The sequence below is a fragment of the Aquarana catesbeiana genome, linkage group LG07, assembly GCF_042186555.1.
Source record: "Aquarana catesbeiana isolate 2022-GZ linkage group LG07, ASM4218655v1, whole genome shotgun sequence".
Lineage (NCBI taxonomy): Eukaryota > Metazoa > Chordata > Amphibia > Anura > Ranidae > Aquarana > Aquarana catesbeiana.
The window spans coordinates 319727353-319752191 of record NC_133330.1 but is presented as its reverse complement, the minus strand read 5'-3'; the positions used below and the strand labels follow the sequence as shown (position 1 = coordinate 319752191).

Here is a 24839-nt window from a genome sequence, read left to right as displayed (position 1 = left end):
GGAAAAAAGCAAACCGGCAGGGGCAGTATGATGCTTTGGGAAATGTTCTGCTGGGAAACCTTGGGTCCTGCCATTCACATGGATATTACTTGACACATAGTGTACCACCTAAACACTGTTGCTGACCAAGAACACCCCTTTGTGGAAATGGTATTCCCTGATGACAATGAGCTCTTTAAGCAGGATAATGCAAAAATGGTTCAAGAATGGTTTGAGGAACACCACAACAAATTTGAGGTTCTCCAGATCTCAAGCCATCGAGTATCTGTGGGATATGCTGGAAAAACAAGTCTGTCCTATGGAGGCCCAACCTCGCAGCTTACAGGAATTAAAGGATCTGCTACTGACAGTTTGGTGCCAGATACCACAGCATATCTTCAGAGGTTTAGTGGTGTCCATGCTGTGATGGGTCATGGCTGTTTTGGGAGCTAAAGGGACTGTTTAGGCAGTAAAAGGAGGACCTACTCATCATTAGGGGGGCCATCATAACGTTGTGGCTGGTTGGCGTATTTAGGCTGTGCTTTTCACAATGCTAATCCTAGAGGGAAGGCACATATAAAGGGATGCAGGAGATGCCTTCATGTCTACATCCAATTATATTGAAAAATATGAAATGGTAAAAGCCTTGGTGATCTTATTACAACTTCCAAAGACCCGCAGGAAGAAGTAATATGGTGGAAGGTTAGGTTTGCAATTTTCATGCAGGAAGATGTTTTAAAAGCACTTTCCACCTAAGTAGACGATTACTTCTGGCCTAAATAAATAAAAAAAAAACAAGTTCAAAAATGGGATTTGATAAGCTCCAAGGCTGCACACAAACAGTTGCAAGCCAAAGAAACTGCAATGTTAAAAGCCAAGGGCATCTGTTTTCCTCAAGTGGCCACTGATGTTTAACATATTCCACCGCAATAGCCGTACAAGGGGAGCACTCATATATGCTAAATACATGCACAGGAAGAAATTAATGCCACGCCACTAATAAAGAGAGACAGGTGGCTGTGAACAGCTTATGCAAATGTGACTGAGATTTTCAAGCCTGTTTTTTTTTTACCAATTGAATTGCAAAATCAGCAGGATTGTATTTAGATTGGTTGGCCGTCTTGGAAAGAAAGGAATGTTGTCTTGTTTAAAGGGCAGCCAAATTTAAAGGGTCAGTCCACTCACAATACATGTTTCACTTAGGATTCTTTCACACTGGCGGCCGCCTGTTTCTACCACCCCCCAGCCATTTTCTTTAGAACTAACATTACAGGGCTGACAGGGCTTATTGGGCTGTAGACATGCAGCCCTGATGCTTTGCAGCTGCAATTTTAGCTCAGGCTTTTGGCACCACCTAAGATCAATGGGGCTGCACTAAAACTTTGAGCCAAGTGATTTGCTCACAGTTGTGACGCTGTCCCGCAATGTAAAATTGCTGTTTGGCAAAGAATAAAAATAAAGGAAAAAATCCCCAAGAAACAGGTGTCGAGAGGGGGCTTCTCTTCAGGGCAATAGGAATTTTAACACGGACTTGACACTGCCTGACAAACTCGCCCATTGAGATAGACAGGGCTGCACCAAACCGTAAGCCAAACTCTTAGCTTGCAGTTGCAGCATGGCCATGTAATGTAAAATTGTTGTTTGGCAAAAAAAAAGTCAGCTGCTGAATTACGTTTCAGAGGGCTGTAACCATTACCACCTATCTGAAAGAGCCCTTGTAGGCATATATATAATCTGGTGGGGGGATAGGGGTATATCATGCAGTGACTACTGGTATGTTTTTGTTCAAAGAGGGACACAAAAGTTCAGAAACAGTCGGGTTATACTGCCACCTACAGAAGGTTGGGATACTGGCAAACAGAAAAGTTGTAAGCCAGACCCAGAATAACCCCTCCTCTACTTAACATGCCTCGGTTTTGTGACAAAGCAATACGCAAGGCTAGCAAAAAACACCAAAAGGTGGGACCTGGGTCCCTCAATGGACTTGAAGAAAAAGATTTTACGATTATTACAAAAATATTATTTTCTCCATTATACACTGAGGGACACAGGAATTCAGAAACAGTCGGGATGTTCAAAAGCAATCCAACTGAGGGATGAGCAACAGCCAACATCAGGTCCAAGAATATTTAGGGCCCAACTCAAGTCCAGTAGCATCTACACCCATATCAGGGCTGGATAACTTCAAACCCTCTGCAAGAAGAGGGAACTGTCATGACTAAGGGGAGGCCACAGAGGATCAACCTGGTTCTCCAGACCAGGACAGAGACACCACTGCCAAGGGGAGATTTTACCTGAAAGAACAGTCAGAACCAGCAGGAAACTGGAGTGTCAACCAACAATCCACCAAAAATGGGTGGAGTAACACTCAACCTGCTTTGGAGAAATCTAGACCAACCACATGATGTGGTCAACAGAAAAACAAAAAATTGAGGCATGCTTGGTAGAGGAGGGGTTTTACTTGGTCAGGCTTATAACGTTTCCAATTGCAAGTGTCCCAACTTCCTGTAGGCAGCAGTATTCCCTGATTTTTTCTGAATTCTTGTGTCCTTCCATGAAAAATAGTTGGAATCCCAGTGTGAGAGGGAGAGGCAGAACTTGGAGCCAATCAGATATGCTGCATTCAAATGTACTGAAAGGAACATGCTGGTAGCAGGACAAAGCAGATTGATCATCAATCTTCTGATGCACCGTCATAGTTCAGAACAGCCTTTCATAAACTTTTTATCATGGAGGAACCGTTGAAATATCTTTCAGGTTTCAGGAAAACTCTGCCAATAATTACAATAGCTACAGCTCATAGTACATTAGCCTTGTAGTCAGTGAGAAGATTGCCCCTTACATTGGTGGTCAGTGGGAAGGATACTCCTTACATTGGTGGTTAATGACAAGAATGCCACTTATGCCGCATACACACGGGCAGACTTTTCGAACAGACTAGTCCGACGTACTTTCCGACGGACTTTCGACGGACTTCCGGCGGACTTTAGAACGAACGGACTTGCCTACACACGATCACACCAAAGTCCGACGGATTCGTACGTGATGACGTACGACTGGAGTAAAATAAGGAATTTGATAGCCAGTAGCCAATAGCTGCCCTAGCGTGGGTTTTCGTTTGTCGGACTAACATACAGACGAGCGGATTTTTGACCGGACTCAAGTCCGTCGGACAAATTTGAAACATGTTCCAAATCTAAAGTTCGTCAGATTTTTGACCGAAAAAGTCCACTGCAGGACCGATGGAGCCCACACATGGTCGGATTGTCTGCCGGATTCGGTCCGTCGGACCAGTCTGGTCGAAAAGTCCGCCCGTGTGTACACGGCATAACAATGGAAGTCAGTGGGAAGAATGCCCCTTACATTGGTGATCAGTTGGAAGAATGTTCCTTATATTGGTGATCAGTGAGAAGAATGCTCCTTACATTGGTGGTCAGTGAGAAGAATGCTCCTTACATTGGTGGTCAGTGGGAAGAATGCCCCTTATATTGGTGATCAGTGGGAAGAATGTTCCTTATATTGGTGATCAGTGAGAAGAATGCCCCTTATATTGGTGATCAGTGGGAAGAATGCCCCTTACATGGCTGTTCAGTAGGGATGAGCCGAACACCCCCCGGTTCGGTTCGCACCAGAACCCGCGAACGGACCGAAAGTTCGCACGAACGTTAGAACCCCATTGACGTCTATGGGACTCGAACGTTCGAAATCAAAAGTGCTCATTTTAAAGGCTAATTTGCATGGTATTGTCCTAAAAAGGGTTTGGGGACCCGGGTCCTACCCCAGGGGACATGTATCAATGCAAAAAAAACTTTTAAAAACGGCCGTTTTTTCGGGAGCAGTGATTTTAATGATGCTTAAAGTAAAAAAAAAAAGTGAAATATTCCTTTAAATATCGTACCTGGGGGGTGTCTATAGTATGCCTGTAAAGTGACGCGTGTTTCCCATGTTTAGAACAGTCCCTGCACCAAATGTCATTTTTAAAGGAAAAAATCTCATTTAAAACTGCTTGCGGGTTTAATGTCATGTCGGGTCATGGCAATATGGATGAAAATCAGTGAGACAAACGGCATGGGTACCCCCCAGTCCATTACCAGGCCCTTTGGGTCTTGTATGGATATTAAGGGGAACCCCGCACCCAAATTAAAATAAGGAAAGGTGTGGGGCCACCAGGCCCTATATACTCTGAACAGCAGTGCAAACAAGACAGGGACTGTAGGTTTGTTGTTAAGTAGAATCTGTTTGTAATTTTGAACATTTTTAACGTGTTTAGCTCCAGCCAAAAAATCTTTTCTAAGCTTTTTGGAAAACATAGGGAAGGGTTATCACCCCTGTGACATTTGTTTTGCTGTCTTTCCTCCTCTTCAGAAGATTTCACCTCACTTTTTTGTCCCAATGAAAAATGTTTTTTGAAAATTTGGGTTTTTTTGTGGAACAAGGATTGGAAAGCATCAGTGGAAAGGAGAAATTGTTTTCCCATATTAACTCTTACAGGAGAGAATTTCCCTTCCTAGGGGTAGATTTCATCTCACTTCCTGTTGTCTCCTTCCGTTTGCAAGTAGGAGTCATTTGTAAGTTAGATGTTTGAAAGTAGGGTCCTGCCCTATATACTCAGCAGAAATTTGGGCCTTAGGTATTGCTGTGGCCACAACACTGTAAGCCCTCACAGGGCCCTGCTGTGAAATATTAGATCAAGAATTGTAATTACATGCCCCTGTTGAACAGGAGCTGAAAAATTAGGCCTTAGGCACTGGTGCTGGTGCCACAACACTGCAACCCCTCACAGACACTCTAGTTGGAACGCAGGAATGAGCCCTGCTGCAAAGTATTGCTTCAAAAATTGTAATTACACGCCCCTGTTAGACAGGGGCAGAAAAATTGGGCCTTAGGCACTGGTGCTGGTGCCACAACACTGCAACCCCTCACAGACACTCTAGTTGGAACGCAGGAACGAGCCCTGCTGCAAAGTATTACATCAAAAATTGTAATTACACGCCCCTGTTAAACAGGGGCTGAAAAATTGGGCCTTAGGCACTGGTGGTGGCGCCCAGAACCAAAAATGTTCTTACAAGCTATCAGCGTGATGATTGAGGAGGAAGAGGATAATTACTCAGGGATAGTCACTCAGCATCAGCATAGGCAGTCTTTGAAGGGATCTGAGATTTCAAAAAAAATTATTCGGTTACATCAGCATCAGGTGCTTGGTAGCTGGTGGTGATCCAAGACTCATTCATTTTTATGAAGGTCAGCCGATCGACCGAGTCGGTGGACAGACGCACCCTGTGATCGGTTACCACGCCTCCAGCAGCACTGAATGTGCGTTCCGAAAGAACGCTGGATGCAGGACAGGCCAGTAGCTCAATTGCATACTGTGCAAGCTCTGGCCAGTGATCCATCCTCAAGACCCAGTAACCCAGAGGATTTTCGGTGGGAAAGGTGTCCAAGTCTGATCTTGCCCCTAGGTATTCCTGCACCATATAAAACAGACGCTGGCGATGGTTGCTGGAACCGATCATACCTTGGGGCTGCGGACCAAAAAATTGTCTGAACGCATCGGTCAGACGGCCACCTTCTCCACCGCTCCTTCTTTGACTGACCGAAGCCTCAGCAACACGTTGTCCAGAAACAGGAGTTTGTAACCTCCCAGTCTCTGGGAACGCGTTGCACAGACCTTTCTGCAAGGCCTCCCGAAGATGTTTCATCCTCTGCTCCCTCTGCGATGGCAAGATAAGGTCCGCAACCTTACCCTTGTAACGTGGATCAAGGAGGGTTGCCAGCCAGTATTGGTCCTTCTCCTTGATACCACGAATACGAGGATCCTTACGCAGGCTTTGCAGGATCAGGGAGGCCATGCAGCGTAGGTTTGCTGAGGCATTCGGTCCGGAGTCCTCTGGGTCACTAAGAACGACATGGTCCGCAGCCACCTCCTCCCAGCCACGTACAAGTCCATGTGTTTCTTGGGACTGATCCCTTAAAGACTGCTGCTGATGCTGAGTGCCAGGCTCCACCTCCATACTGACACAATCTTCCTCCTCCTCCTCTTCCTCCTCGTCCTCTTCCTGTGTGATCGGCGGGCACGCAGGAACACTGTCTGGATAAAGGGGGCCTTGAGAGCTAAGGAAGTCCTCCTCTTCCTGCCTCTGTTCTGCCTCAAGTGCCCTGTCCATTATTCCACGCAGCGTGTGCTCCAACAGGTGGACAAGGGGGACAGTGTCACTGATGCATGCACTGTCACTGCTCACCATCCTCGTGGCCTCCTCGAATGGTGACAGGACAGTGCATGCATCCCTGATCATGGCCCACTGGCGTGGGGAAAAAAAACCAAGCTCCCCTGACCCTGTCCTGGTGCCATAGTCGCACAGGTACTCATTGATGGCCCTCTGCTGCGTGTGCAGCCGCTGCAGCATGGCCAACGTTGAGTTCCACCTGGTGGGCATGTCACAGATTAGGCGGTTCTTGGGCAGGTTAAACTCCTTTTGGAGGTCCGTCAGCCGAGCACTGGCATTATATGACCGGCGGAAATGCACACAGACTTTCCTGGCCTGCCTCAGGACATCCTGTAAGCCCGGGTACCTGCCCAAGAACCGCTGCACCACCAAGTTAAGGACGTGAGCCAAACAGGGCACATGGGTCATTTGTCCCTGTCGGAGGGCAGAGAGGAGGTTGGTGCCATTGTCGCAAACCACCATTCCTGCCTTAAGTTGGCGTGGCGTCAACCACCTCTGAACCTGCCCCTGCAGAGCTGACAAAACCTCTGCCCCAGTGTGGCTCCTGTCCCCCAAGCACACCAGCTCAAGCACCGCATGGCATCTTTTGGCCTGCGTACTTGCGTAGCCCCTTGAACGCCTACGGAGCACCGCTGGTTCCGAGGAAGAGGCCATAGAGGAAGAAGAAGAGGAGGGGGTGGAGGAGAGAGGTGTGTCACAATCAGCATTTTGGAGGCGTGGTGGCGGAACAACCTCCAACACTACTGCACCTTGTCCTGCATCCTTCCCAGCTGCCAGCAGAGTCACCCAATGCGCCGTGAAACTTAGGTAACGTCCCTGTCCATGCCTGCTGGACCATGAGTCAGCGGTAATATGCACCTTACCGCTGACCGCCCTGTCCAGCGAGGCATGGACATTGCCTTCCACATGCCGGTAGAGAGCCGGAATCGCCTTCCGTGAGAAAAAGTGGCGTTTGGGTACCTGCCACTGAGGAACCGCACATTCCACAAACTCACGGAAGGGGGCAGAGTCTACCAACTGAAAAGGCAGCAGTTGAAGTGCTAGCAATTTTGCCAAGCTAGCATTCAACCGCTGGGCATGTGGATGGCTGGGAGCAAACTTCTTTCGGCGGTGCAGCAGCTGGGGCAGGGAAATTTGCCTGGTACAATCTGACGTCGGTGTACCAAAAGCAGATTGCCCACAAGTACTTGGCTGTGACACACCTAATTCTACACCTTCATTCCTCTCACTGCAGGTCTCAGAGAGGACTGAAGGTCTAGTGGGGTTGGAAATCTCAGCTGATGAGGAGCAAGGAGAGATCCTCTTTGTTCTTTGGTGTGGGTCTTTTAGATACGCTTGCCAACGAACTGCATGGCAGGTCAACATATGTCTGGTCAAGCATGTGGTACCCAAGCGGGAGATGTTTTGGCCACGCGAGATACGCTTGAGACATATGTTGCAAATAGCAGCGGTGCGATCTGATGCACTCGTCTCAAAAAAGGCCCACACCAAAGAACTTTTTGAATAACGCGCAGAGACTGCAGCGCCCTGCACATGTGGAGCTTTGGGGTGTGATGCAGTCAATGTGCTGCCCTTAGGCTGGCCCCTGGAGGGCATCCTGCCTCGTTGGTGATGTGCCGCCGCCTCCTCCTCCTCCTCCTCCTCCTCCTCCTCCTCCTCCTCCTCTCTCCTATCAGGCACCCACGTTGAGTCAGTGACCTCATCATCCCCTCCCTCCTCATCACTGGAGCAAACCTGGCAGTATGCTGCAGCAGGGGGAGCATGACTGCCAGATTGCTGTCCTTCTTGGGCACCCCCTCTGTCCGTGCTCATGTTACTGCCTTCATCGAGCTCAGTATCGTCATCAGAGCCTTCCAAACGCTGGGCATCCTCCTGGAGCATGTACCCAACACTGTGGTCAAACAGTTCGAGGGAATCCTCATGAGGACATGGTGGAGCTAGGGAAGGAGTCACTGATGACATTGAGCTGAGGGAAGAGGCCGCTGCTTTGCCAGACAAAGCACCCTGGGCATGGGTGAGAGAGGATGAGGAGGATGAGGACGGCTTGGTCATCCACTCGACCAAGTCTTCCGCATGTTGCGGCTCAACACGGCCAGCTGCCGAAAAAAAGGCCAAGCGTGTCCCATGGCCACGTGCTGATGAGGATGCACCGTCTCCACGACCAGCACTAGACACAGAGCCTGCTTGCCCTCTCTTATTGGCTTGTGACTGTCTGCCTCTCCTTCTTGGCCTTCCAGACATACTAATGGCCTGTAGCTGCACTAAGCTGGGATAGAACACCTGTAATTTTCTTCAAGTAGCTTTATATACTGTAACCAGACAAGCCTGCCTGTCAGTAGGAAGATAACAGGAACGGATCTAGCTGAACACTGTGAGCAGGACGCACTGTACTAAATGTAAATAGTCTAGCTGCCTGACCGTGGTACTAATAGGATCAAATAGAACACCTGTAATTTTCTTCAGGTAGCTTTATATACTGTAACCAGACAAGCCTGCCTGTCAGTAGGAAGATAACAGGAACGGATCTAGCTGTACACTGTGAGCAGGACGCACTGTACTAAATGTAAATAGTCTAGCTGCCTGACCGTGGTACTAATAGGATCAAATAGAACACCTGTAATTTTCTTCAGGTAGCTTTATATACTGTAACCAGACAAGCCTGCCTGTCAGTAGGAAGATAACAGGAACGGATCTAGCTGAACACTGTGAGCAGGACGCACTGTACTAAATGTAAATAGTCTAGCTGCCTGACCGTGGTACTAATAGGATCAAATAGAACACCTGTAATTTTCTTCAGGTAGCTTTATATACTGTAACCAGACAAGCCTGCCTGTCAGTAGGAAGATAACAGGAACGGATCTAGCTGAACACTGTGAGCAGGACGCACTGCACTAAATGTAAATAGCAGGAACGGATCTAGCTGAACACTGTGAGCAGGACGCACTGCACTAAATGTAAATAGCAGGAACGGATCTAGCTGAACACTGTGAGCAGGACGCACTGCACTAAATGTAAATAACAGGAACGGATCTAGCTGAACACTGTGAGCAGGACGCACTGCACTAAATGTAAATAGCAGGAACGGATCTAGCTGAACACTGTGAGCAGGACGCACTGCACTAAATGTAAATAGCAGGAACGGATCTAGCTGAACACTGTGAGCAGGACGCACTGCACTAAATGTAAATTGCAGGAACGGATCTAGCTGAACACTGTGAGCAGGACGCACTGCACTAAATGTAAATAGTCTAGAAGATAACAGGAACGGATCTAGCTGAACACTGTGAGCAGGACGCACTGCACTAAATGTAAATAGCAGGAACGGATCTAGCTGAACACTGTGAGCAGGACGCACTGCACTAAATGTAAATAGCAGGAACGGATCTAGCTGAACACTGTGAGCAGGACGCACTGCACTAAATGTAAATAGCAGGAACGGATCTAGCTGAACACTGTGAGCAGGACGCACTGCACTAAATGTAAATTGCAGGAACGGATCTAGCTGAACACTGTGAGCAGGACGCACTGCACTAAATGTAAATAGTCTAGAAGATAACAGGAACGGATCTAGCTGAACACTGTGAGCAGGACGCACTGCACTAAATGTAAATAGCAGGAACGGATCTAGCTGAACACTGTGAGCAGGACGCACTGCATTAAATGTAAATAGTCTAGATAGAAGATAACAGGAACGGATCTAGCTAAACTGAATACAGTGTATATATATATATGCAACACCTGGGATGCATATATATACACAATACACTGTAAGTGCAGCTAACTGACTGACTGTTCTGCCTAATCTATCTAACTCAAATCAAATGACACTGTCTCTCTCTCTCTCTATCTCTCAGCACACCGGAACACACACTACACAGGGCCGCCGTGCAGGCGGCCTTATATAGTGTGGGGTGTGTACTAAATCCCCTGAGCCATAATTGGCCAAAGCCACCCTGGCTTTGGCCAATTACAGCTCTCTCTACTGACGGCGCTGTGATTGGCCAAGCATGCGGGTCATAGTGCATGCTTGGCCAATCATCAGCCAGCAATGCACTGCGATGCCGCAGTGAATTATGGGCCGTGACGCGCCACACGAATTTAGCGCGAACGGCCCATAACGTTCGCAATTCGGCGAACGATCGAACAGCCGATGTTCGAGTCGAACATGGGTTCGACTCGAACACGAAGCTCATCCCTACTGTTCAGTGAGAAGAATGCCCCTTACATTGGTGGCCAGTGGGAAGAATGCCCCTTACATTGTTGATCTGTGGGAAGAATACCCCTTACATTGGTGGTCAGTGGGAAGAATGCTCCTTACATTGGTGGTCAGTGGGAAGAATGCTCCTTACATTGGTGGCCAGTGAGAAGAATGCTCCTTACATTGGTGGTCAGTGAGAAGAATGCTCCTTACATTGGTGGTCAGTGAGAAGAATGCTCCTTACATTGGTGGCCAGTGAGAAGAATGCTCCTTACATTGGTGGTCAGTGAGAAGAATGCCCCTTACATTGGTGGTCAGTGAGAAGAATGCTCCTTACATTGGTGGCCAGTGAGAAGAATGCTCCTTACATTGGTGGTCAGTGAGAAGAATGCCCCTTACATTGGTGGTTAGTGGGAAGAATGCCTCTTACATTTTATTATTTTAATAAAACACAGAAAATAACCCGTTTTGAGCAAATGAAAAAAACAAACATATTTTCTTGTTTAAACAATTTGGTGAAAGTTGACACTTCCTGTTTTTTTACAGTTAGCAAATGATCCCGAGTCGGGTTAAACAAAAGTCACAAAGGCCAATGGATGAAAGCTGCGCTTCTTCAAGTGATTTTCAAGGATAAGGGAGAAAGCAATTTAATTTAATAGAAATAATAAAAAAAAATCCTTGCAGAGATGCCACTTCATGGTTGTTTTTGCTGGTTGACCAGACATTGGAATGCTCAGCATTTTTCATACATGGAAAGAACTCTGCATGACAGTAATGTAATGAAAAGTCAATTTATTAGGGCTGGTGCAGACAGGCAAATGCCGTATTTTCAGGTACATTTAACTTGCATTTCAGAAGTTTCTGGATTCTGTGTGACCTGCTTCTGTCTTCCTTTTAGTTGTTTTTTTTTTTCCTATTTCCTATTGACTTGCCTTTCTGATGCCAGCAAATAATGCATATGAGCCCTTAAAGCTGAACCCAGGAATAAGCACACATTAATCTATTCATCAACTGTATTTTTCCTTGAATCCTGATGTGATTTCTGTATTTCTTCCAGATCTGTGCAGTAATCCAGTGTGAGACTTTCCCTCTATGCAGGAACTTCCTGTAATAAAGACCGCTCACTGCTGCTCTCTCTTCTTGTGCAGGGTGACTGGTCATGTCTCCGCCCCCTCCTGTAGTTTTCTGCAGGCAGCCTATAGTGGGTGGAGCTGCTGGGCCCCTCCCACAGCTTTGTTCTCTCTCTCTCTCTTTGTGCAGGGTGACTGGTCTTGTCTCCGCCCCCCCTATAGTTCTTCTGTAGTAGGTGGAGCCTGCTGGGCTCCTCCCACAAATCTGCTCTCTGCACAGGCTATATAGAGCACAGTGATGATGTCACTGCTACATTTTCAAAGTAATATCCAGGTATGTAAAGGTATTTGGTGCTCAAAGTTGATTTATATCCTTTGTGGCTATTGGGGAATATATTTAAATGAAATAATTTGTGTGTGTAGATCAGCTTTAAAGTGGAGTTAAAGCCTAACACTAACATTCCTTAACCACTTGCCGACCGTATACTGTATATATACGCCGGCAAGGCAGCTCTGCTGTGCAGGAACGCGTACCTAGTACGTGAACTGCCAGTTCTGGGGCGCACGTGTGCGCCGCTGGCGGACCGCTCCTGCCGTGATTAGACACAGCGGGAGCTGTTTGGCGGGTACAGCCAACTCGATGTTCGCCAGCAACTGCCAATGCTACACAGGCAGAACAGTGGTCTGTCAGTACAGAAGGCATGGATCCTGTGTTTCTGCTAAGCAGGGGCACCGATCCATGCCTTCTCCTAGTACAAGCACCTTCCCCACAGTAGTAAAGCACTCCCTAGGAACACGTTTAACCCTTTGATCACCCCTGATGTTAACTCCTTCCCAGTCAGTGTCATTAGTACAGTGACAGTGCATATTTTTTTTAGCACTGATCACTGTATTAGTGTCACTGGTCCCCAAAAAGTCTCAAAAGTGTCAGTTAGTGTCCTGATTATCCGCTGTAATATCGCAGTCCCACTATAAGTCGCCATTACTAGTAAAGAAAATAATAAAAACAAATAAAATTTAAAAATCCCATAGTTTGTGGACGCTATAACGTTTGCGCAAACCAATCAATATACGCTTGTTGTGATTTTTCTTACAAAAAATATCTGGCAGAATACATATTGGCCTAAATTAATGAAGACATTTTTTATTGGATATGTTTTAAAGCTAAACCTAATTTCTTTTTTAAATTGTCAATCTTTTTTTGTTTATAGTGCAAAAAATAAAAAAACGCAGAGGTGATCAAATACCACCAAAAGAAAGCTCTATTTGTGGGGAAAAAAAAGAATATAATTTTTATTTGGGTACAGCACCTCATGGCCACACAATTGTCAGTTATAGTAACACAATGCCGTATTGCAAACAATGGCCTGGTCGTGAAGGGGGGTAAATCTTCGGGAGGTCAAGTGGTTAAAAATGTTCCTTCCTCCGTCTTCCTAATTATCCTATCTACCCCGTGTAAAAAAAAAAAGCTCTGTATACTTATTTTTTTTTTTTTTTTTTAGTCAAGTCCACTTCGGTCATGTGATCCTGCACCTTCAGCTTCCCTGTCTCAGTGAGTTGCTGCTGCAGGGGAGAGGAGAGGGCACTGACCATGCCTGGGCCCATGGGGGGGCTATGGAAGAAGTCAACCGCTCAATTCCCAACCATTGTTGAACGCTTCATTACAAATAGGAGTCAAAACTGCAGGATCACATGTCCGGACTGGACCGGATTAAAAAAAAAGTAAGTATACAGATCTTTTTTTACAAAGAGTAGATATGATAGGTAGGAGGAGGGGGAGGGAACATTATTAAGAACAGTTAGTGTTAGACTTTATTTCCACTTCAAAGCTGAACTCCAGACGTTGCGATAATTGCTGTGCCCTAGGGTTTTGTATGACCTAGGCAGGTTGAGGGGATCCAGGGTGCTTGTTTCATAGGGTGCTTGTTTCATACAGAGGAAACAGAAGTTTCAGTAAAATCCAATTGGGTCCTGGAGCCCAGAGTCTTCATAGAGACTTGGGAGGGATACAGTCTCCAATCCAGGGTCCAAGTTTTGCAGACAACCAGCACACTGATTGTTTAGGTGCAGGGGCGGACTGACCATTCGGGCACTCGGGCACTGCCCGAGGGCCCCATGCCACTAAGGGGCCCCATCAGGGTTGCCAGCCTCTATAAAACCAGGGACAGTATGTAAAAATCTGTGTTTTTTTAAAAATCCCAAGATTATAGCTGCCCCGTCTCTCCAGTACCCTTTCAGTGTGTATATTGTGTGTCTGTGTGTGTATAGTGTATGTGTGTGTGTGCATACTGTGTGGCCCCATAATCTATTGCCTGGGGGCCCAATAATCTCCTATTGCCCGGGGGCCCCATAATCTTCTCCTATTGCCCGGGGGCCCCATGAGTTGTCAGTCCACCCCTGTTTAGGTGTGCACAGGACTTTTATTAAAGATGGGACTATGGTCCAGGGCTCCAACCCGGCGGACAGAGGAGGTTTCAGCTCCAGAGTTAGGAGGGATCCACCTAGGAGACAAGTGGGAGCCAGTGCAACCAGTAGCTGCTAGGTGCATGCATAGAGTTTGTGTGAGAAGACTGGAGTCTGGAGCGGCGAATGCACAGCTCAGGGTACATTTACAGGTGAAGAGCGCTTTGTGTACAGCAGCTGCAAACACTAGATTCTTTTTTTTTTTTTTTTTAAACATTCAAAGTTTATTTAAGTTTCGCAGAGTACAAAAAGATAGACAATCAAATATAGAAGTCATATATAGGCAGTACAAATAGTGTATAACAGCTAGGGAACAAATCTATTGGAACGGGAATCATTAAAATTCAGGGATAATAATGAGGAGGGTATTTACCCCGATGACCATTATACTGTGGATGTTGACTATCCATGTATCCGCAGTCGAATTATAAAAGCCAATCCTTGAAGTAGTCACATTTAAAGCAATATGTTCCAATGTGTACAGAATCATTATATAGCCAATCAGGGGCGTTGCTAGGTCTACAAAAGATCTGGGGCTAGAGCCCATAACAACGTAGTCATACATACGTAGTCATACACTTGGGTGGGCATACATATGTATCTAATATACGTGTGTGTATATCCCCAGAGGGCCCCCCTTACATTAGGATGCCTAGAGAGCCTCCCCCTTGCATCAGGGTCTCCAGAGAGCCTCTCCCTTAAATCAGGGTCCCCAGAGAGCCTCCCCCTTAAATCAGGGTCCCCAGAGAGCCTCCCCCTTAAATCAGGGTCCCCAGAGAGCCTCCCCCTTGCATCAGGGTCCCCAGAGAGCCTCCCCCTTAAATCAGGGTCCCCAGAGAGCCTCTCCCTTAAATCCAGGTCCCCAGAGAGCCTCCCCCTTAAATCAGAGTCCCCAAAGAGACTCCCCCTTGCATCAGAGTCCCCAGAGAGCCTCCCCCTTAAATCAGGGTCCCCAGAGAGCCTCCCCCTTAAATCAGTGTCCCCAGAGAGCCCCCTACTTACATCAGGGTCCCCAGAGAGCCTCCCCTCCCCTTGGGGACCCCTGCAGAGACTTGGGACTATGGGCTCCAGATTCGGGGCTATAGCCCCAAAAGCCACCACCTAGCAATGCCACTGTAGCCCATATGGTATTCTGAACGTGTGTATGCAAACAATTATAATAAGATAGTAAAGAGATGAAAGGTAAAGAGGTAGGGGGAATAGGTTAAGGGGATTTTGGGATGTATATCCCATGTTAGGCATGTTTGGAATTTACTTGCGCTTCTTTGTGCTGTAGTCAGCGTAAAGGTATTAATGTTAGTTAACCTGAGGTCAGTCACGTAGATATACAGTTGTATTTGGATTCATCAGTTCTTTGCTTGAACGAACGTTTAGGTCAGGGATATGCAATTAGCGGACCTCCAGCTGTTGCAAAACTACAAGTCCCATCATGCCTCTGCCTCTGGGTGTCATGCTTGTGGCCTGTCAGAGTCTTGCTATGCCTCATGGGACTTGTAGTTCTGCAACAGCTGGAGGTCCGCTAATTGCCTATCCCCGGTTTAGGTGTTTCATCTATTTGTGTACAGATCCTTGTATGCATCAGAATAGCGGAATGCGAACCAGGGGGACCAGGTGCTTTGAAATGTATCTATCCTTTCCTTAGCCTGTGCCAGGGTATCCCCCATTTCACAGACCTCAGACACCCAGTCCAGCCAGTCACAGACAGAGGGCACTCGTATAGTTCTCCAGCGGACAGGTATTAGGGCCTTGGCTGCATTTAGTAAGTGTTTGGTTACTGAATTTTTGTAGCGCTTGAGCGGAAGATTGGAGATGTGTAAAAGACAACAGGCTGCGTTCGGTACCACTTTGGTTTCTAGTAATGTAATTTTGCTGGTGTGGCGTACCAGTCAGTGAGTATTTTATATGACGTTTCTTGCATCTTAGTGCTAATAGAGCATTTGTGTGCTAAAATGCATGCTTTCTCCCACTGGTTATCTGATATATTCATATTCATTTTTTATATATGTATTGTCATCACTTCAAGCGCGAGTATATATACACAATGCTGTGAAAAAGTATTTGCCCCCTTTCTGATTTTTTTGCATATTTGTCACACTTAAATGACTCAGATCATCAAAGAATTTTATCATTACACAAAGATAACCCGAGTAAATACAAAATGCAGTTTTTAAATGATGGTTTAACCACTTCAGCCCCGAACCATTTGGCTGGCCAAAGACCAGAGCACTTTTTGGGATTCGGCACTGCATCGCTTTAACTGACAATTGCGCGGTCGTGCGACGTGGCTCACAAACATAATCGACGTCCTTTTTTCTCCACAAATAGAGCTTTCTTTTGGTGGTATTTGATCACCTCTGCGGTTTTTATTTTTTGCGCTATAAACAAAAAAAGAGCGACAATTTTGAATAAAACGCAATTATTTTTTACTTTTTGCTATAATAAATATGCCCCAAAAAAATATATAAAAAAACATTTTTTTCCCTCAGTTTAGGTCGATATGTATTCTTCTACATATTTTTGGTAAAAAAAAAAAAAAAAAAAGCGCAATAAGCGTATATTGATTTGTTTGCGCAAAAGTTATAGCATTTACAAAATAGGGGAGAGTTTTATGGCATTTTTGTTAATTTTTTTTTTTTACTAGTAATGGCGGCGATCAGCGATTTTTATCGTGACTGTGACATTATGGCGGACACGTTGGACAATTTTGACACATTTTTGTAACCATTGGCATTAATACAGCGATCAGTGCGATTAAAAATGCATTGATTACTGTAAAAATGTCACTGGCAGTGAAGGGGTTAACCCTAGGGGGCAGTGAAGGGGTTAATGTGTGTCCTAGGAAGTTTTCTAACTGAAGGGGGGAGGGGACTGTGCAGGGAAACTCACAGATCGCCAGTTCATACTCTGTATGAACAGAGGATCTGTCACTTCTCCCCTCAGAGAACCAGAAACTGTGTGCCCTGATCGCGGGAGCCCCGTGGTGATCCAGACCGCCGGGAACTCGCATCGGCTCCGTGGGAGAGCAGGGGGGGCGAGGTGGCTGTCTATGGTACCGGCGTACCACAACGGCAATTCGCCTGCCTGTGCCTTTCTGCCGCAGTATACCTGCGGCGGACGGTCAGCAAGCGGTTAATTTATTAAGGCAAAAAAGCTGTCTGAACCTGCCTGGCTTTATGTGAAAAAGTAATTGCCCCCTAAACCTAATAACTGGTTGTGCCACCCTTGGCGGCAACAACTGCAATCAAGCGTTTGCGATAATTGGCAATGAGTCTTTCACATTGCTGTGGAGCAATTTTGGCCCACTCTTCTTTGCAGAATTATTTTAATTCAGCCACATTGTAGGGTTTTCCAGCATGAACGGCCTGTGTAAGGTCATGATACAGCATCTCAATTGGATTTAGGTCGGGGCTTTGACTAGGCCCCTCTAAAACCTAAATTTTTCTTTGTTTGAACCATTTGGAGGTGGACTTGGTGTTGTGTTTCGGATCATTGTCCTGCTGCATAACCAAAGTGTACTTGAGCTTGAGGTAACAAACTGATGGCCGGACATTCTCCTTTAGGATTTTCTGGTAGAGCTCAGAATTCATGGTTCCATCAATTATGGTAAGTCGTCCAGATTCTGAAGCTTTAGAGCAGCCCCAGACCATTACGCTACCACCACCATGTCTCACTGTTGGTATGATGTTCTTGTTATGAAATGCTGTATTAGTTTTATGCCAGATGTACCGGGACTCACACCTTCCAAAAAGTTACATTTTTGTCTCATCAATCCACAGAATATTTCCCTAAAAGTCTTGGGGATAATAAGATGTTTTTTGGTAAATTGGAGATGAGCCTTTGTGTTCTTTTTGGTTAGCAGTGGCTTTGGCCTTGGAACTCTCCCATGGATGCCATTTTTGCCCAGTCTCTTTCTTATTCAATCATGAACACTGATCTTACCTGAGGCAAGTGAGGCCTGAAGTTCTTTAGATGTTGTTCTGTGTTCTTTTATGACCTCCTGGATCAGTCGTCGTCATGCTCTTGAAGTAATTTTTGTAGGCCGGCCACTCCTGGGAAGGTTCACCACTGTTCCAAGTTTTCTCCATTTGTGGATAATATTTCTCCCCGTGGTTCACTGGAGTTCCAAAGCCTTAGAAATGGCTTTGAAACCCTTCCTAGACCGATATATGTCCATTACTTTGTTTCTAATCTGTTCTTGATTTTTTTAGATTGTGGTATGATGTGTGGCTTTTTGTGATGTTAGCGTGCTTCACTTTGCCAGACAGCTTCTATTTATGTGATTTCTTGATTCAACAGGTCTGGCAGTAATCAGGCCTGGGTGTGGCAAGTGAAATTTAACTCAGCTTTCCAAAAAATTGTGGTTAATTCAGTTCATTCATGATTCAGCATTGGAGAGGGCAATTAACTTTTTCACATAGGGCAAGGCAGGTTTGAACAGCTTTTTTCCCTTAATAAATGAAACAATAATTTAAAAAAGGCATCTTGGATTTACTCTGGTTATCTTTGTGTAATATTAAAATTTGTTTGATGATCTGAATCATTTAAGTGTGAAAAATATGCAAAAAAAATAAAAAATCAGGAAGGGGGCAAATACTTTTTCACAGCACTATATATAGATATATTTTTTTCATAGGGTACATTTATGGTACCAGTCTGTGCCATGGTGATGTGACTTCTGCAAGCATGCAGGGGAGTGACATTATCGCAGCCTGTCTATTCAAAGACCGAAGCAAGAAGAAAGACCAGGAGAAGATGGAAGTGCCCGTGACCAGCAGGAGTACTGGCGGGGATGGTTTCACAGGTAACTCTGCCATAACGTGCTAATAGGCAGTGCATACTAGCACATTATTGCTAACAGCTCCTGGAGCCCATTTAAAAAAATTCAATAAATAACTTTTTTTTATAGAGTTTAATTCCAACTCAAGACATTGCTAATTTTATTCTGCAATAAACAGATGCCCACTAGAAAGAGCATATAAACCTCTGTATATAAAATAAGACCCGATCATCAAAAACGCAAGCAAGCAAAAATATAGAGCACATCAAAATAAAAATATAGATATCAAAATATACATGAATATATATGAATATAAAAATATAAATCAATGTAAAAAAAAATTATATATATATATATATATATATATATATATATATATATATATATATATATATATACATACACACACACACACACATATATACATACAGGCATACCCCACTTTTAAGTACACAATGGGGTTTATTTACTAAAGCTGGAAAGTGCAAAATCAGGCTCACTTCTGCATAGAAACCAATGAGCTTCTAACCTCAGCTCGTTCGATTAAGCTTTGGTAATAAAACCTGGAAGCTCATTGGTTTCTATGCAGAAGTGAGCCTGATTTTGCACTTTCCAGCTTTAGTAAATAAACCCCATTGTGTACTTAAAAGTGGGGTATGTCTATATATATATATATATATATATATATATATATATATATATATATATATATATATATATATATATATATATATATATATAAATTACTCATGTCAAAATTAAAACTATTCAAAAACTATACACATAGAAATATATATATATATATATATATATATATATATATATATATATATACACACACACACACATATATATACACACAGTTGTGCTCATAAGTTTACATACCCTGGCAGAATTTATGATTTCTTGGCCATTTTTCAGAGAATATGAATGATAACACAAAAACTTTTCTTTCACTCATGGTTAGTGTTGGCTGAAGCCATTTATTATCAGTTGTGTTTACTCTTTTTAAATCATAATGACAACACAAACTACCCAAATGATCCTGATCAAAAAAGTTTACATACCCCAGTTCTTATTACTGTATATTGCCCCTTTAACATCAATGACAGCTTGAAGTCTTTTGTGGTATTTGTGGATGAGGCTCTTTATCTTCTCAGATGGTAAAGCTGCCCATTCCTCTTGGCAAAAAGCCTCCAGTTCCTGTAAATTCTTGGGTTGTTTTGCATGAGCTTCACGTTTGAGATCTCCCCAGAGTGGCTCAATGATATTGAGGTCAGGAGACTGAGATGGCCACTCCAGAACCTTCACTTTATTCTGCTGTAGCCAATGACAGGTCAACTTGACCTTGTGTTTTTGATCATTGTCATGTTGGAATGTCCAAGTACATAAGTGAAGGAAAAGTTTTTGTGTTATCATTCATAGCCTCAGAAAAATGGCCAAGAAAGCATAAATTCTCCCAGGGTATGTAAACTTATGAGCACACCTATGTGTGTATATATATATATATATATATATATATATATATATATATATATATATATATATATATATATAAAAACATGTCAAAATAAAAATAGAAAATATAATAATAAATATATAAAAATATAAATCATGTCAAAGTAAAAATATAAAAAATATAAAGCATAATAAATATATGAAAGTAAAAATATAAATCGTGTCCAATACAAATATAAAAAATAAATATTTAAATATAAAAATATAAATCATGTCAAAATAAAATAAGAAATAATATAAATACAAAATAAAAAAAATATATAAAAATATAGATCATGTCCAAAAAAAATAGCAGCTTGAAGTTTGAATAATAACTCAAGATGAGAACTTTCCAACAAAAATAAAAAATACACTACAGTTTCCATTTCAAAAATGTCACTTTAAATAATGGTAGCAATAAGCAGAAGTTGTCATAACAAAGCGAGCGAGGAGAATCAAGGGGTTAAAGGGTGTCAGCAAGTAACATGATCAATCACAGATGTCTCATCTGCATGTAATAAGTATTCCTCCACACTTGACCTTAATCATAAAATTACAGCCATCTGAATCAATCCATATTAAGCGCAAGGTTAAATAGGCGCGCACGCTCTCGATGGGGCTTGCGTGGTAATGGGAGAGATGTGATAATCTCTCGTTACGCTTCCCAATAAGAAAGTAAATGGCATTATTGGAGAACAGCAGGTGGGAAAAGATGACACACTCCAAATGTTACAGTAAGTGCAATGCTCTTATCGTGGGGTGGGGGAGAAATAGAAGGGTAGACGGGGGAGGCTTATAATGTACAACCGCCGGTGTTAGACCCTCTCCTATTACGGGAGTTGACGGCGTAATGTTTCAGCCCATATGCCTAAAGGATTCAACTTGTTATTAGCAAAAAAAAGTTATCTATGCTTGATCGATAATGTAATTTTGTTATCAGAGTGGTGATGATAGGGAAAATTAAATTTTCAAAGAATAGAATAAATAAATTACATTGTTCAGAACACTTTAGATGTCAAGGGATGGTGAGGCCCAGTAACTGGTTAACTAGTTTCTTTTATAATACCAAAGATCCAGGCTTCTCTGAGTATCCCTACAGCTGACTATACAAATGGCAATTAAGACAGAGCTATCGGGCTCTCAATTTTTTACTGAAATTGCAAAGCAGTTCGAAGGCATAAATGGCAGTTTTATATGCAACATATAGCACTACCCCTATCCAAAAATAAATGTAAAAATAAAAACCTAATTCATAACAAAAAATGCTGTGCAAATCAATTAACGTGTATCAGATCAATGCATCGATAGTCCATGCATTGATATGATGCTGTGCAAATCCATTAGGTTGTATCAAATCAATGCATGGACTACTGATGCATTGATCTGATACACGTTAATTGATTTGCACAGCATTTTTTTGTCATGAATTATTTTAAAAATGTTAAATTTATTGATGTATTTAACCACTTGCCTACGGGAGCAATTTTATAAATTTTTTGCATGCATGTTAAAATCTGCATTTTTTTTCTAGAAATTACTGTAAACCCCCCCAAAAAGTCACGGGACTGTGGAAAACAGCCCATACAGCGAGAGCAAGAGGAACTCTGGGAACTTCCATTCCCTAATACCACTTGCGCCTATTGACCCTGGAAGCGACAGGTATTAATTCACTCCCATGGTCACAGCTGTCATTCCTCGGCTGGTGTAGTTCAAGAATGCAGCTAATCAAGCATGATTTCTGCTTGATTAGCTGCAGTGAAGGGCAGGGAAGACATTGGTGGTCTCCATAAAAAGTACTTGTAATCTGCAAATGGTATTATACAAGAGGCTTATTAACCTCCTTGTGATAGCACTAAAATAAAAAAAATAAAAAAAGAATTATATAATATAAGTAAAAATAATAAAATCCATAAGATCAACCTCCAGGTGCAACACACTGACTTGGGGACAAATGCACAACTATGTGCAGATTTAGCCAAAAAATAACTTACCCCTGTAAACACCCAATATAAAATGCACAGCGTAGGGTGGCCATGTGTGTGTGTAAGCATCAATTGCACCATATAGGTGAAGTCTCATCACGAATGTCAGAATGAGAGCAGTTAGACCCCTTTCACACTGAGGCACTTTACAGGCATTTTCGCACTAAAAATAGCCCCTGTAAAGCGCCTCTCAAGCAACCCCAGCGTGAAAGCCCGAGTGCTTTCACACTGGGGGTGTTGTGCTTGCAGGACATTAAAAAAAAAGTCCAGCAAGCCATATCTTTGGGGGTGGTGCGGGAGAGGTGTATACACCGCTCCTCCATCACCCCTGCCCATTGGAATGAATGGGCAGCACTGCCGAAACGCCTGCAAATCACTTTGAAAGTGCAGCAACATGGGTGCTTTTAACCCTTCATTTGGCCACCAGCGAGGGTTAAAAGTGTCCCGCTAGCGGTCGAAAAAGCGCCGCTATAACAGCGGTAAAGCACCGCTAAAGCTAGCGGTGCTTTACTGCTACCGCCCGCACCGCCCCATTGTGAAAGTAGCCTAATTCTAGGGTCATAATTCATGGTGAACTCTGTACATGCTTTTAAAGTGTTACCTCTGGAGAATTTTGGGTACCATAGTTTTTTGTTATTTCATGGGCTTGTGCAGTTTCTTGGGTTCACACCGCAGCACGGAGCAGCTCGCAGCAGGGGGTCCAGTGCTTCCCTGTCCACCGTTTCAGGTCCGATTTCAGCCTGAATTTTGGGACCTAAATTGGACCAGAAGATGCACCGCAATTCGCACCGGAGCCGCTCCGGAGATGTGTGAACCGGCTCCATTGAGAGCCGGGCACAATCTCCTGACATGCGAATTGGATGCAGGGAAACCCACATCTATTTTGCAATAGTGAACCCAACCTGAGGGCTTGACACGTTTGGCTTTTGTTTACTTGAAGTAACGCAATCTTTTACATTTTACCCCCCCCAAAAAACTGGTATGCTATTGTGTTTGTTTGCACTAAAATTTATGTTAGTATATTTTTTCCTGAAAATATGCATTTGAAATATAACTGTGAAATTATTGTGCGTCATAAAAAGTTGCAACCGTCACCATTTTATTCTCCAGGGTCTCTAGACCCTGGAATCCCCCAGTGTGCAGTTAAATCAGAGTAAGCAATTTCAGTACAGGAGATTATCCTGTACAACTGTGCAAGACTGGAGGGGAGGCTGAGGTTCAGCTTTGAACCCATTAGTTCATCTAATGCATCTTTTTTTGAGCTTTGAAGGTTAACCGTCATTTGACCTCCTCTGTTATTCTGGAAGCTCACGGAGTTAGCTTTCTTTCTAAATGAGTCCAAAAGAGTTTTACTTATTAAAAAGAAAATACTTTTAATTTCTCTCCCTTTATCATTTTTCATATTGCAAAAATTAAAAACATACAGCATCATGAAATTGTCGTATAGTAATTACAAAATACAAAAAACATTGTTATTATACGCTATCCCTACACCTTCCCTCCAACTCAACCTACTCCCTCCCCCCTGCCACACATTGCTCAAACATTATCTATATCTATCAACATATCGATTATCTAACTCTATAACCGAAGAGGAAAACCTTGCCATTAACAAGTGGAAGATGTAAGGAAGAGACCATATGGTAAGGAGAAAAGAGAAAAAAAAAGAAAGGCAGAGGTGCTCATACGGGGCATCCCATTTTCTGCAGCCAAGGTTCCCACATTGTCTCAATCTTTCTGAGGTTATTCTGACCAATATACAACACTCTCTCGCTCCAGACCATGGAATTGATAGTTACAATCCAACTTTTCACCGTCGGTGGAGTCTGAGCCTGCCACTTCTGTGCAGTTTTCTCGCTTGAAACAGGCATCTCAACACTACCTCGGTAGTACCAGGCAGGACTCTATCTTCCCCCAAGCACCCTAAGCGCCGGTTCACATTAGAAGCGGCACGACTTGCAGGTCGCCTCACCGAGGCGACCTGCACACGACTGCCGCGGCGACTTGCAAGACGACTTCTGTATAGAAGTCTATGCAAGTCGCCCCCAAAGTAGTACAGAAACCTTTCTTCTAAGTCGGAGCGACTTGCGTCGCTCCGATTAGAACGGTTCCATTGTACAGAACGGGAGGCGACTTGTCAGGCGGCTAGGTCGCCTGACAAGTCGCCCCCGTGTGAACCGGCTCTTATAGGCATGTTTTGGCTTCAGGTTCTAGTGAGCTCCTAAAGGTTTTATGCATCCTAGTAATTATCCCCCTCCAATATCCAAAAAGCTTTGGACACTTCCATGCCATGTGAATTAGGTCTCCCGTCGCCTTACACCTGGGGCATTCATCATTTTGTTTCCAAGCAAATTTAAACGTTTTTGGGGGGTATAGTAAACTCTATGGATTAGAAACAAATAAGAAAGCTTCTGCGAAGGTGAGATTGAGACCAGGGCTCCTTGTTCTAAAATCTTATCCCATTGTGCCATAGTTATTGTCCCTATGTCTCTCTCCCACCCCTCTTTGCTCTTAAGAGGACCCACTCATCTTATAATTCTCTCCTCCAGACTAGTATATGTCTTGGAAATTAGACCTTTAGTGGAGGGTGAGTTGATGATTTTCAGGAGTATGGGGATCAGAGTCCACTCTATGATTTGAGACCTGAAC

At 43.9% G+C, this 24839-nt stretch overlaps 1 protein-coding gene across 5 annotated transcripts in view; it reads right to left on the bottom strand.

Annotated features, from left to right (window-relative positions):
- The window catches only part of NEGR1 (neuronal growth regulator 1), an 839131-nt gene that overhangs the window by 161146 nt on the left and 653146 nt on the right, over positions 1-24839 (bottom strand). Inside the window, exon 7 of one of the 5 annotated variants that reach the window (XM_073593747.1) lies at positions 14169-16309. The exons of the other annotated variants lie outside the window; for them this stretch is intronic. Coding sequence (XP_073449848.1) covers positions 16221-16309 — 89 coding nt within the window. The 3' untranslated portion in view covers positions 14169-16220. Of the gene's footprint in view, positions 1-14168; positions 16310-24839 lie in introns of those variants that run through there. 5 annotated transcript variants of the gene reach the window in all.